General features: G+C 38.2%; 1 protein-coding gene across 15 annotated transcripts in view; it reads left to right on the top strand.

Annotated features, from left to right (window-relative positions):
• CTNNA2 (catenin alpha 2) overlaps positions 1 to 15222 on the top strand; it is a 460565-nt gene that overhangs the window by 412298 nt on the left and 33045 nt on the right. For all 15 annotated transcript variants that reach the window (XM_086891553.1, XM_086891554.1, XM_086891555.1 and 12 more), the window contains 3 exons: positions 3059 to 3210; positions 10952 to 11065; positions 14247 to 14428. In XM_086891553.1, the coding sequence (XP_086747679.1) occupies positions 3059 to 3210; positions 10952 to 11065; positions 14247 to 14428 (448 nt within the window). The remainder of the gene's footprint in view (positions 1 to 3058; positions 3211 to 10951; positions 11066 to 14246; positions 14429 to 15222) is intronic.

Genomic DNA, 15222 nt, shown 5'->3' on the forward strand with positions numbered 1-15222 from the left:
GACTGGAGGTTTTTTTTTCATGGAGCTCAGTAACCTTAACTGGAGAATAATACATTTCTTAACTCAATTTTCAATTTTCAGAAACTTCACTGCATTAAATGACAATATATGCTTAGAGAAGCAATAATAGTCCTGTATTAAAGGTGTTTTTTTCTTCCTTGTCCAGTCAAAAGTGAGTCCTGAAGTAAAAATACGATTGGCAAGCAAGCAATTGCTAAAGCAGTTTAATATCTGTTGCCATTTTGAAACAGCAGATGATGTTCACATGTAGTAATGTAAATTAGGGACTAAATTATAGCCGGGTCTGCAAAATCAGAACTGACTGAAGAAGCTTCCACCCCCAGTGGAGTTAATAAATGTGGTCAGGAATGAATGTCTCATGTTCAGGAATATGAATAAAGTGTAACATCCACCTTACAACCATTTAATTGAAATTTCTCTTGTTCCAAGAGTGTCACACGACAAAGTCCAGCTGTGATGTGTCTGCTTCCCCCACTGTCCCTTCCCTGCCAAGGGAAATATTGTAAAAGCTTGGTGCAACTTATTTCCACAAATCTGTTGCCTGTCCAGCATCTGCTGATTATTTACAGATAATTAAACATTAATTGCTCCATGTCATGTTTCATTTTATTTCTGGGTACTGAAATTATGTTGAATATAGTGTAAATCCTTCTTCCTTTCTTCTCTAGTTATCATGAACCTTCATAGAAGGATTATATGCCTTTATCTAAAATAGATAAGTGCTTTCTTTTTTCTTCTTTGTTTTTAATTCTCAAATCCCTGGAATTTTCACAATTACCATTTTTCTTCAGTTCTCAAAGATGGTTCCAAATTTGCTTTGATTTTTTTTCTTAAGAGCTACAGGCTGAATTTTACTATACTCTGTTAACTTGAACACATATGTAAATGATAAATTTCCTTATGTTTATGTAGATGTTCTTAAACTGCCCATTCCTAATTCATTCCTGTCACACCTGCTGTTAATTATACCCAATACCTGACCACCTTGGCAAATTAGGAAATTTTAGACAGAAATTTAAGGTTAAATTTAATTTAAACCCAAATATTAGGGTTCTTTACCTCTTTTTTTTTTATTGTTGTCAATATTGCATCTCTAGTTTTACCTATTTTATCCAAAGAATCAAAAATAATTTCTCTTTTATTCTTTAGATTTACTTGTTTAAACTGTATTTTTAAGGACTGCTTTTTGATATTCAGGCTTGCATATTCCCTATGCAATCATATTTGTCTCCTACTACACTTTCAAGTGTTCTATTAATTAAGGTAATTTGATATATGCATTTATTAAATACTCTTTCCAAAACTTCCATCTCTCTCAAACTCCTTTTCTAATTAAAATGTTTCCCCTCTGCCTGGCAGTGTTTTGTTAATGTTTACTTTTTTAAAGTCTATTGTTGCTGTCACTTTTTCCTGTTTCTCCAGTGTATCCCAGGAACTTACTGAACATTATCTGCATGGAAAATACAAATCTGTTCTTTCATCTGTCTATATGTATATATATATATATATATATATGAATATATAGTGATGTATAAATAAGATTTGAATCACTATATCTCTTTAAAGGTTTCCTCATTTGCATCCAATGCTTAATATTTAACTGCCAGAAACAGAAAGTTTGAGCTCATGTTGCTGACACTTCAAAATGTAAACTTATATTAAATCATGGTTTTTTTTGTGGTTTTGCTTTAAGTCAGATACTATAAAATAAGTTTAAGAACATTAAGTCAAGTAGAAAATGTGGCTTCCTACCACAGCAGAAGTTCCTGGGACAGAATGTCACTTTTTTTGAGGAAAATAACTGGAAATTCCCCTTTGTATTCATCAGTTGGGTTCAGGTTACCAATAAGTGTATTAAAAATAGGGTTTTAGGGAAAAGATGGGCAAAAAAGGTAACATTTTAAAAACAAAAAAAAAAGGCAGTAACTGTTGTGGGAATCATAATTTTCTGTTCTTCGTATTATATTGCCAAAATTGTGAAGTCAGAGATACAAGAGCTGGATACCTAAATGCTAAAATAAAAGTTATATAAATATGATTAAAAGATGGCTATCTATAAATCTTAAACTTGACCCAAGTTCCTTAAATTCTTAAGAATCAATCCAGCTGCATTTTTTTATCCAAGTTTCTAATCAAACATGGATTCTGTTTGTCCTCTGTGAGCACAGTCCTCAAAATTAATGTTTAAATGATGAAGAGTAAACAGGCACAGGAATGTAGGTGCAGGATAATCAGTGGGACCTGATGTTCATGTTTATAGGATTTGGGTTTGAGTTGTTAGAGGACTGATCTGGAGATGAGTTATTTTCCTACAAATATGATGTGCAGAAAGTAAATATACCTTCAAAGGAATCCTCTACAAAATTTGAAGAAAAGTCTCTTGCTACTTCAAGCAACGCCCTGAAACCATTTACAAAAGTAAATAATTGCTTTAAGTTGTATATGAAATCAATTCATACCACAGTTTATAATATTTTTAGCCCATATCTATGGCTATGTTTTGTGTTATATACATGGTGGTAATGAAGAAACAGAAGATTCATTTGGGTGTCTTCACAGAAGTATATCCTTAATTTTGCATTTTGTCCCTTTCAAAATTATTATTGTTTAGTATGAGTTAGAGTATAATTTGTGTAAATTAGTGGCATAATGGCTACAGTTTGCTTTGATCACTTGATAGAAATATTTTCTGTGCTCATTACAGGTTGTAAAGCTCTTAAATGAACTTTGCTGACTGCTCAGGTATCTTGCAGCCTTTTACAAGTTAATAAATCACAGTTTTTGAAGGAAATTTCCTGTTCTTTGTTGCAGAATTGGAGGAGAGAATATAGAGTTGGTTATTTCCATGCTGTCAGATGAAGTGTCAGACCTGGGCAGGGTGGGTACAAACCCACCCATGAGCCTCCCTGCACCTGGGAATTTCCAGGGCAGCGCGTGCCGTGTCTCCTGGAAATTATCCGTGCCCCAGAGCAGCAGAAAAGTGTTCAGGAGAGAAGGTGTCTAATCCTGCTGCTGCCTCTCTTTGCGTTTCACACAGTGATGCCACGTTTTGCTGAGCAAGTGGAGGTGGCCATTGAAGCCCTGAGTGCCAACGTGCCCCAGCCCTTCGAGGAGAACGAGTTCATCGACGCCTCCCGCCTGGTCTACGACGGAGTTCGGGACATCAGGAAAGCTGTCCTGATGATCAGGGTATGTAAAGCACCTGGGGAGTGACAGCTGGGATTTACAGGGAGGTATCATGGATAAGAGGAATACAAAAGCTCCTTGGAATCAGCCTTGTGTTGTAATAAGCCAGAAAAGCTTGACATTGAAGCAGGCATGAAACAGAAGTATATGCAACAGCAAAAGAATTAGTAAATAAAGAGATGAGGTAGTTTAGTTGATGAATCACAATTAGTATGTTTATCAGCTAGGAGAAAATTTGATCACAACTGCCAATAGATGCAAAGTTCATTACTGTTTCCATAGTAATAGCATTAATTTGCCAAGGTCTTCAAAGTTTGTGTAGATTTTTTTGTTGTTTTGTTTATTTGGCTTTTTTTTTTCCTAGTGTATGTGTGCTGCCTGGAATGCAAGGTAGGTCTGGTTAAAACCTAAATGAATAAATTATCTTCTGCTCCAGTGAGCCTCTGCAGGGATGGTTTTGAATGTTTACCAAGGTAAAAACTTGTCATTTCGGTGTTGACTAGCTAGTTGATTCAATTTGATTAGGCATCTTTTAATAAAATAAACAAACAAATAAGAGACACCACAGAACAACATCATTATTGTGATAGTAGGTGTGTGATGCTTTTCAGTTTAGTCAGCAATGATTTAAAAGAGAAGAGCAGCAAACCAAATGTGGTTTGGACATCTCTTCAGCAACTGGAACAGTTATTTGAAACCCCAGTTACCTTGAATCTGCCCTAATGAAAGCCATGTACAAGTAAAGCTATGGAGAAAATCACAGAGGAAACTTTTGAGGCAAGGGCTGAAATATCAACATCAACATCATCCCTCTGAGCAAACAGGTAACATGCCCTTGTGGTCATGAGTGTAGAATGGCACTGATGTGAGACTTCAGGCAGTTGGAACACTCCAAACTAGCTCCATTTTACTCATCTGTCACTATGTATTAACATTTACACAAAAAGCTTCTGACAGGCTTAATTTTATAACTGCCAGACATAAATCCCATTCTCATACCCAGTGCTCATCACAGGTGGCCTGAATTATAGTCAGGGCTTGTGATGGGGGCAAACCCATCCTGATCTCTGGGTGTGCAGCACTGGAGGATTGGCAGCTCTTCTGGAAGGGCAGGGAAATCTTTACTTCAATTACTTCCCTGTGAGAGTGGGGAGGCCCTGGCACAGGGTGCCCAGAGAAGCTGTGGCTGCCCCTGGATCCCTGCAAGTGCCCAAGGCCAGGCTGGATGGGGCTTGGAGCAGCCTGGGACAGTGGGAGGTGTCCCTGCCATGGCAGGGGTGGGACTGGTTGAGCTTTAAGGTCCCTTCCAACCCAAACCATTCCAGCATTCTGTGATTCTGGGAAGTGAAAGATCTGCATAGTAAAGGATCTCTGTTTTCCCTTTGATTTTCTGTAACAGTTTTGAAACTTTTCTTAGGACAAGAACAACTGCTTACCACACTTTAATCTTTTCTAGTCACTTCAAATTGTGATTGTGTCATAGACTCAATCATCAGGTGGGATCTCTTACAAACCCAGTTTTCCCATCCCCTATACAGAGTTCCAGCTACCAGCACCCCCCATACATCAGACTTAGCCCCAAGAGTTTGCCATGAGATTTCCATCCTGGTGAGATGTTTCTAATTTTAAATTTTGAATTTTGAAGGCCTGACCACTTTCTTTGTTGCTGCCTGATTGTTCTGTGCACTTGGAGAGCTGATCAGCATCCAGGCTTCTCAGTCTCCTTAGGAAAATCCCAAGTTATTTTTGCTATTATATCACTACTACTTTCCACCTGTTGTATGATATGAGTTAATGAATTCTGTTTGCTCAGATTAGGAAGATTTATTTTTGTATTCAGACAATTAACTTATTTATGGAGCTCAATGTAATACTCCATACCCAGGAAGAGAACTAAAGCACATAAATGGACTCATTATCCATGTAAGTTAACTGGAAAAATCCACATATATAAGCTTACACAGACCAGAGTTTGCTGAATCAGAACCATATTTGCTGTAGAAAACAAAATTAGTTTCACTTGGAGATAATCTTTAACATTTCCATCTGATCATCTCACACTAAAATGGGATGTATAATTAAAAGGTGAGGCTATAAAAACCTTTAGAAAATTTTCATCTAATAATCTATCAAATATTGTGCACCCTTTAATTCAGGTAGTAAAACTTTTTCAGAATTACAAAAAAGGAAAAAAATCCAATCTTGTGAACTTTTTAGAGCATCTGACACAATTATTTCCAGGCAGTGATTGTTTGTGTGCAAGCTGTGAAAAATTGAATTTATCTGAGATGAGTCCCCTCATTCCAGAGAGTAAATAAAGCCAGTTTTTAAATTAATTTTGGTGGTTATTATTGCTTTTAGTAAGCTGAAGGAAAGGGTGGGTAGTCTCAGTTCTTCATTTTCCTGCAAAAGGGGAGAAATTTTTGTCCCTTTGGAGGAGAAAGGAGACTCATTTTTTCATTGAGGATTATTATTTTTATCTATACAGAAGAAAAAGATCTCTTCCCCAAATTAAGAAGTAGTATCAATTAATTTAAGTGTATAATTATAGAACCTAGAAATAAAATAGAAAATAATAACTTACTTCCAGCACCTTTCCTATTACCCTGTAGGGATGGAATTGCACTTTGTGTTTTCATAGCTGCTTATGAAATTCCCTGAGTTATTGGCCAGAAACCCTCTCTGCAGTCAGGAGGACTCTTAGGACCCGAGGGAACGGCTGGAGCTGTGTCAGGGGAGGTTGAGGTCAGATATCAGGAAAAGGTTCTTCACCCAGAGGCTGGTTGTGCACTGGAACAGGGTCCCCAGGGAAGTGGTCACAGCACCAGGTGTTAAGATCTGGTTACTGAAATTGTTAGAGAGATGCCTCTGCCTGATTTAAGGTGCAAACAAGACCAAATGCTGAAGCTGATAGTATAGATTTTATTTAACAGTAGTTTGAGGGAGAGAGAAATAAAAAGAGGAGCAGGGTGGGAGAGACAGAGTGACAGATTAAGCAGAAAATATCACCACTCTGTGGATCCTGACAGCATCTCATTGATCCTCTTCTTCTGTTCTTCTCCGTGGTGAGGGTCCCAGAGCACACAGTTCCATGGGTTAATGTTTGTTTGGGCCAGCTGGGAATGCCTGCTGCCTCCCCTGGGGGGAACAGGTTGGAAGCTCTCTGTTGCAGCAGGCTCTGATCTGTGGCATGGCTTTGCATCACGTGCAGTTCTCTGCTGTAAGGCCTCAGCAATGAGTCTGGGGGTGTTCTGGGGGTCTTTGATGGTTTTATGATGGTTTATGACCCCTCCTCTGAATGCCCCATGGATGTGGGTGGGTCTGTGTAAGGCAGGGTGGGTGTTCACTCCCTCTGTCACACACCCAAAATCTCTCCTCCCCCCCATCAAACTGAGCCAGAGCTGATTCTTCTCCCCAGCCTTGGTTAGCTCTCCTAGCACCTCTCTTTAGCTCTGGACTGTGACACCACCTTTACCTTTGCTCAGGTTCTCATCAGGCACATTGAACAGGCCTCTGGTGGTCACAGCTTCTCTAAACAGTTTTGCTATAATGGCAAAGTCCTTTTTTAAGAGTGTTTAACCATGAACCTTTTCAGTCTCTCAAACCAAGCCTGACAGAGTTCAGGAAGCATTTGGATAATGCTCTCAGGAACAAGTTGTGATTCTTGGGGATGTCCTGTGGAAGACCAGGAGTTGGACTTTGATGGTCCTTGTGAACTCCTTCCAATTTGGGATATTTTATTCTCTTATTAAGGGATTTTCAGTGCTTGGGAGAAGACCTCAGCAAAAATGACTGTGGGGTCCTCAGCCCAGCTGTTTGGGTGTATTAATGCTCTTTCCTTCTTCTCCTCTGCCACGCTTGTCAGGTTTAGCCACCATCACCTTCACCATCACTGTGGTGAAACCCAAAGTGCTGCAGCATTTCAGGTCCTCTGTAAAACCTGATTTGGTGCAGAATCCCATAATCTTTTGAAACATCCTATCTCCAGAGGGTGTTGTGGGGTCCAGTGTTCCCATTGAGTGCCTGCTGCTCCTCAGATTGAATTTGAAGTGTCAAATTTTACTGTAAATCACCAAACAACTGAAGACCTGCAGTGAGAGAGGTTCTCTGATTGAGGCACTCAGGTGCTGCTTGCAGCTGAGTCACTCAGGCTGCAGTGGCACCAAAACAAATGTACAGAACAGCGTGGAGTTGGATCAAAAAACATTTTGTAAAATCTGGGTTTTTTCCTCCTTGTCTTTTAGAATTAGAGGGAATTTTCATTGTAAAAAATAGGGGAGCATCTTTTCATCTTTTCAGTCTTTGCTCTCATTACAAGGTTAGTTTGACTTGGAGTTCCCAGTGCTGAAATTCTTGTAATTGCATCTTGCAATTTTTAAGTGCATAGCAAAGTGGGGTTTCTGTCTTCATCAAGTACATTTGAGTTGGTGAAATACAGAACAAATAGCATTTATAAATCTGCATATATATGCCATTTTATGACTTCTACTTGTTTAATTCACATTTTCATACTGCAGTCACAAAAGATAAAAAAATGACAGGGATGGAAGATATTTTGTTCACACCAAGCTCTTCCGTCAAACAGACAGAAAGATACTAAAAAAATATATATGTATTCCAATGCCTGGAAGTTGAAAGTCACCACATTCATATTAGAAATAAAACATGCATCTTTAAAGAGAAAGCATATATTTATTGTATGATTTATCTGGGATTGTGAAAGATTCTTCTTCCCTGGAAGATTTCCTCTGAGTTAGATGAATGTTGTGTGTAGTAGAGATACTGCATTTGAAAAAAGGGACTTCTTGGGAAGTCTTATGGCTTGTGCTAAAAAACAGATTAAAAATTATGAAAATGGTTCATTTTTCTGCTGAAATCAATCAGTGCATAAAGTCCATTAGTTTTGAATATTACTCTAGCTTCTTTTGCCACTGGTGGCTGTCAGCTCTGTTTGGAAGCTGTCTCCAACCTCAGACCTGTGATTACTACATTTGTGAAACCATAAATCCAGAATCTGTCTTTCTATCTTCCAGCTCAGAGAAATGAAGTCTCAGACTCTGTTGTCTTGGAAACAATGTTTTAAATATCAAGGTCCTGTTAGTTTTACACAAAAATCAGAATTGTTCTGTATGTGTAGAAGGCCTTGCTAAGAGTAGTCCTTTAAGTCAGATTCAATATAATTTTCTTTTTTGTACTTTTGTGTCTAAACAAAAGGGAAACCCTATTTTGTACAGGCTGCATCTCAGGGGACCAGCTAAGACATGGCAATGGTGCAACAGTGAAAGAGTGAAAATGTTTGAAACTGAAGCATACAGACAAAAATTAACCCCACTTCTTCACCCTAAAGCAAAATGCAGCTGTTTGGGGAAGAAAATGAGGGGGAGAAAATTCACCACACTTGACACCATGAAAAGAGTGAATCTGAAAGATCACTTTGAATTAGATCTCACTTGTACAGAGGGGAAATAGGAAGATGTCTTGTGATTGTAGTAAATTGCTAACAGTTGCATTGCTTGCCCTTTTGGTTTGCACTACATTGTCTCCAAGTTCAACATTTATACCCATTAAATTTCAGTCTTTTAAAGACCACAGATTTTAAGATTATGAATGTCAGACAGTAACAGCAATAAATTTTTTTCTGGCTATTTCTTCAAGAATAAGTCCTTGCATAGAATTTTCAGAATATTTTTTTTGTTTTAAGAGGCAGCCTCATGTCCTTGCTGGTAACCGTGCTGAGATGTAATATTTTGAATATTACATCTTTCCTTCAAGTCTGACTATGAAAGACTAGGAAAGGACTGCATATTATGTTTTATAATCTTATTTCTAAAAGTGGAGACAGAAGAAACTAAGAGTATATTTGGGTTGTGAAAAGGTGCTGGTTTTACAATGACCAGTGAAACTGGCTCATTGAGTGGACTTGGAGGATGGTTTATAGAAGCTCTCCACCCTGTTCTTGTTCTGAACAACAAAGCCCAGGCAGATGAAAAGCTGAGCCTTGTGATAGAAAATACTCTTTGCTCAGGGAGTTGTAGGATTCTCTTTGTAGCTTGCTTGTTTATGACAGATTTTAAGGTCTCATTGTGCCCTCAGGCAGCTGAGCAGAGGAAACAGAGATTAAAGGTGATTGGAAAACCAGACCATTGGTCATTATAATGATGGGCACCAATCCTTCTCTTTTACCAGTGACAGTAGAGAGAAGGTAAATTCATTTTTCATCTAAACTTCTTCTCCTGCCTGTCCTGTTACACCCTCTCTTTGTGCATGCCTCTCTTCAGAGGTGCAGACCGAGGCTCATTACCACACTGTCACACTTGGTTATTCCTTCCTCCAGCGCTCAGCATCAAAACACGTATTTAATTCATACTCTTCCAGTCAGACGAAGATGGCTGTGTTTTACTCTCCCCATCCTGTGCACTTCACTGTGCAGCTACAAACAGTGATGTGCACTTGGTGTTGGAAGCCAGGCTGGAACAGAAATATCACCAGAAGACTCCTCTGCGTTACGTTAGAGGGTTTGGAGCCGTTCCTAGAGACTGAGCATCCTCCAGACAGAGCTGTAATGACAACTGGCAGTGATTAGCACCTCTGCTAGAAAACTTGACGTTGCCTCCAAGCAGCAAATGCCAGCCTGGGTGATTTCTTCTGTAGTGCTTTGGCCTTCTGGGCTGTCACTGGGGGTGATGGGTGTCCAGTGAGGTGAGGATTTCTCTGCAGTTACTGTGGTTTTCTTTTCCTCTTACCTTTATCATGTATGGTACCCACAGAACTCACTCATGGCCATGATGCTATTCAACCATAAAATGGAATATAATCTTCCTTTTAAAGATTCCATTTTTTTGCACCATCTTTATTAAATATGGTACTAAATTGTGATTTTAGTAAGACTGTCTCTTTGTATATAAGGACATTTCTTTTTCTCCAATTTTTTTGCTAGAAAGTAAAAAAAACCCAAATTAACAGATCCATCAATTAAGTTCTGTTGTTTTTTTTTTATCCCTCCTTCCAACATTTTAAACAATCTGAAGCCTGAAAATACATAGCTTGATTTAATCAATCTTCCAAGAAACCCTCCCATCACTTTGGTACCAGCAGTGGAGGCATCCTGATCTCAGCAGGGGGATGAGTCAAATTCCAAAGCTCTGTGTATGAAAAGGACTATGTGAACTAACAAGATTACACAGATCATAAATTTCATGTTTTTGTTCAAAACCAGTTGACATAATTTACAATTTCTTTCAATGGGAAATATCTTATTTGCTTTGATAAATTTTTCTTCCAGGATGTTAGTTGCTTTTTCCCAGGTATTTACTTTCTCTTTTGAAAATTACATGAAGCTTCCAGTAACATAATAGTGTTAGTGTCCATTTATATGTGAAATAACATTATTTTGAAATACTACATTCCAGTTGTTAGTGTTTCCAAAGGATATTTGTTCCTGGAACTGCATTCATCTTGTTAACAGAGTTAAGAGAAATTGCAGCAAGAAAAGTTGTGGCAAGGTAATGACAAATGCCATTTGTAAAGAAAACTAGGCTTGAAACAATTTAATTTTTAAGACAATTCAATTTCAGTTCCTGACTGCTGGGGCAGACAAGTTCATTTCAGAGGAGAATGGAACAGCATTTCCTGGGCAGGTAGTCAATGAAATAAGAGCTCACTGTGCATAGGACTTGGTCTGTGTCCTTTTTAAGCTTATCATCTCTTTTTTGTGTCTTTCTCTCCTGTGTCTCTCTCTCTGCAGACCCCTGAGGAGCTCGAGGACGACTCAGACTTTGAGCAGGAGGATTATGATGTGCGCAGCCGAACGAGTGTCCAGACTGAGGATGACCAGCTCATTGCTGGCCAGAGTGCAAGGGTGAGTACAAACCCCACATGCCCCCAGTGAGCTCCAGCAGGGACCAATAAAAACTCTGCCTCAGAAAGCAAAGGCAGTGATTTCCAGTCCTCAGGGTCGTTTAAGAAAGGATGGGACCTGGCTGACAGAGATGTTGAAGGTTTTTTCGTGTCAAACCTATTTAAGTAACATTTATTGAATGATCTTGAGGCTTTTGTGGTGCCTAGTATCAGCTGCTTGCTCCAGCTAGTGCTGGAAGAGGAGGCTTTGCAGGTTTGGAATGTGCTGAAACCGTGGGAGTAGTCAGCAAATTAAAAAAAAAAAATAAAAAAATCCCATCAGGGCACCATGTGCTGTATCCAGAGAAATCTTACATTAGTCATGTTTCCCAGTGTGCAAACCTGTCAAGAAGATCTGTTTAAGCTACTGAGTAGTCCCTGTAATTTAATTGTAATTGAAGACATTTGCTACTGAGTCAATGTAATTTTACCAGGGTAATTACATCATGATAAACTCCAGTCACTGTGATTTGTGACCTCAGCTTGTGCATGGGGATTCCAAATTAAGCTGAAGAGTGCTTCAGGGGTCACAGGTGCTGGGGAAGTGAAGTCTGTTAACACTCAGGAATATTCCTGTTAACACTCAGGATTATGCCACCCTCTGATCAATGTTTACCTTTTACTGAATAGGCTTCTCAGCTCAGATTATTAAAAAAAAATTCAGAATATAATTTTATGCATCATGAAAATATATTGGACTGGAAAGAAAGGTTTTTTTTTAAAGAAAAGCCTTTAAACATTTTCTAGGAGAGAACCAGTGGGAAACTGGGAATTATCTGAATGATTTTCATGGCTGTTGCACACAAGTCTGGTTTGTTCTGATGTGCTAGAAGTAAAACTATGGACTAAATAAAAAGCATCTTCCCCACACACTCAAACACCAGCAAAAGTTGGTAACTGGAATGAGGATTTCTTACCTTGGAGGCTGGAAGAGGATTTGTAGGGCTGAGAACCTAAAGATCAAAAGGCAAAGATGCTGCAAAATCTCAGAGGACCAGGACACAGGAGTTTTCAGCTGCTGTAGGTTGGGGCTTGGCACAAAGGTTTTACATCCTGAAAAGAAAGATTAGAGTAACAAAAATCTGAAAGAAGCTTACTCAGAGGTGTGGGCGAAATTCAGGGCATGGATCCAGTGAAATGGGCAGAGATTTCTTTTTGTCTTGAAATTATTTCCCTGAATATAGATATAGATGGTAAATAAACCATACCATGTATCAGAAAAACTGGAATTTTATCTGACATCCCTAAGGCAAAAAATTCCAGGATTCCTTCTTGAGACACTGGGGACAGAACTGTTCTGGATGTAGCTGACTATCTTTTGTGATTTTTATATTTTAAAGGGCATGAAGTCCTGTTTGAGATATTCAAAGTATTGACTACTAAAGCAATCTCAGGTATAACAGAAATAAGATACAGTATAGATTATTTTGTCCAATTTCACAGCCTTTCTCATCTTTTTGGTTACATTTAGGACTGGGTAGCATGTCATCCTTTCTTGATGTGAAACCCAAGTAAAGACTGCAGTAATTTTTCTTACTAAGAGTCAAGTTCACCTGGGGATTTAGGAATCTTAAATTCTATTACATTTATTGTGGTTATTATTATTGCTGCATTAAAAGCCTTGTGCTTTGATCAACTCTACACTGTATAAGCATAATATATCATAAAGACAGCTTCTGAATAATACAGACTTAAATGTGGCACAGGAAGCAACAAATCCCAAAAACCTAAAAGGGAAACAAGCTAAGCAGAAGCTGCCCAGTTCTCAGTCTGGAGAGTGCTCAGCAGAATACAATCTTACCTGAGCCTTTTCTGGGGAAAAGATGCAAAATACTTTTATTTGCACAATATAATGGATTTGTTTAATATGCTGACTCCATAAGGCTGTTAGTGTTCCAGTAGAAAGACTTGTGCTGGTCTTCAGTAGAAATAAAACTGGAAATTATGGGCTGCATTTGCTATAGGATATGGCTGCTTTGAAAGCACATCAGCAGCTGGAGCAGAAATATTAAAGCACTGTTTAGCAGTTTAAAGAGTGTTCAGGTGAAGATGCTACTTGAAGAAACCACAGGCAAGTCATACAGATAAACTTCCCAAATTTCACTACTCCTATCACATTCTCTATAACTTAATTCCTCAGTTCTGTTGTTTTGTGTGCATTTTATATATTTATTTATTAGCTTGACTTACACTGCATTTTTCTGTGCAAAGACTATTATGTTAACATTTGAAACTGCTGAGTTATATTGATAAGGCCTAATTAAAACTCGTCTTGAATTTTAATTTGATTAACTTGCAAATTTCTCATTCTCTGATCTACTGTTTATAACCCTTTTTAATTTCAGTTTTGGAAAAGGTCAATTATGAATTTTTAAAAGCCAAGAGCATTTTAAGAATATGTAGAAAAAGACTTCAGCTGATTGAAAGTGACATAAACAAGAAAAAAATGTAATGACACTTAAATGTGTCACACCCCATTAAATGCATAATGTGGTCTTCAGAACCCCTAGAGCCAAATAGTAGCTTAACTTGGAAATCATTATTCAAAGTGTCCATTTGATCTTCAGAAGTAATTATTATCATTTTTGTGGTTTTTTTTGGAGGGGGGCAGGAACTTTGTGCTTTGTTCAGGCTGAAGCAGATCAGTACCAACCTGTTCAGTGCCTTTTTGCATCTCTTCCAAAAGAAAATTGCAACACTAAATACCATTAAAAGATATGTTTGTTACAATTCACTTCCAATGTATTGTCTTGTGTGTCATAGCTTATTTTAATGTTCTGTTAATCTGAAATCCTCTGTTTCTGACAGAGCATGAGACAAGGGGAGACACAGCAATTCTGTCTGCCTTTTCCCATAAATGTCACTCGTTTTATTCTTCCTCATAACTGAGATTTAATCCTCCTTTGTCAACTGGTGAATAATCACAACATCATAAATGTAAATTTTATCATCTTGAAAGTGCAAGAAGAGGCATAAACATGCTGTGAATGTGCTTTTGCCTGTCCTGACAGAAATCAAATGCCTACAAGATTTTGCTTGGCATCTTCAACTCCCATAAAAAGAAACTCAAGCTGTTGGGACCACTGGAAAGATCCAGTTTGTAACTTCTTTTTCTTCATGTCCAAATCCTGTTCTTTCTCCAGGCTATCATGGCTCAGCTGCCTCAGGAGGAGAAAGCAAAGATTGCTGAGCAGGTGGAGATATTCCACCAGGAGAAGAGCAAGCTGGATGCAGAGGTGGCCAAGTGGGATGACAGTGGCAATGACATCATCGTGCTGGCCAAGCAGATGTGCATGATTATGATGGAAATGACAGATTTCACCAGGTAAGGACAAAATAACCCCAGCTGAGGAGCTCAGATGTGCCACATCTTCCTTTTCTGCTTGACTGGTACCCCTTTGAGATGATTCTCTGTGGTTTTGGGGATGCAAAGCCAAGGAAAGCTCATCATAGACACTGCCCTGGGTATTTATCCAAATGGGATTAATCACATGAAGTTTTTGTGCTATTTGCAAGTCTCTTTTATTTGCAGATCATTTTGTATTTCAGCAGCAAAGTTAGTCTGTGACCTTACAGACATTCCAGTGACATTTCGTTTAGTACCCATCTAAATGCATGTGCCTCTCTGAACTTTCAACATTTCAGCACAATTTGTGTCAATCAAAAATAATGGCAAAACTATTTATATCATCTGACCACTGAACTTCCTTCCAAAAAAAATCCCAAACGAAATGAAACTGGATTGATCTAATGCTTTGTGGGAGTCAGTCTGCAATGACTTTTTTATTTTTGCTTTCATTTCTTTTCTCTATTGATGTCTTGTTCTCTAATTGCAGAGCATCAAAAGGTCATTCATTAATGATACAATGTAAACAGAATTATTGTCATTAATTATGGTCATATTGTTAATCACACCAGGGAGAATGGTTTACAAGAGTCTTTGAATTCCAGATCATCGTAGTAAATTAAATTTTGTTCAGTGTTTATTTATAAAGTGGGTTCAAAAGTTTAAATGGTATTTATCAAAATGTGATTACACAAAACAGGATGAAAAATCATCCTGGTTTTCTTCAGGATTAAAATCAGACTTCCATTTATTCAACTCTTTGTGTTGCCCCA

Source organism: Cyanistes caeruleus, chromosome 5 (assembly GCF_971803275.1).
Source record: "Cyanistes caeruleus chromosome 5, bCyaCae1.hap1.1, whole genome shotgun sequence".
Lineage (NCBI taxonomy): Eukaryota > Metazoa > Chordata > Aves > Passeriformes > Paridae > Cyanistes > Cyanistes caeruleus.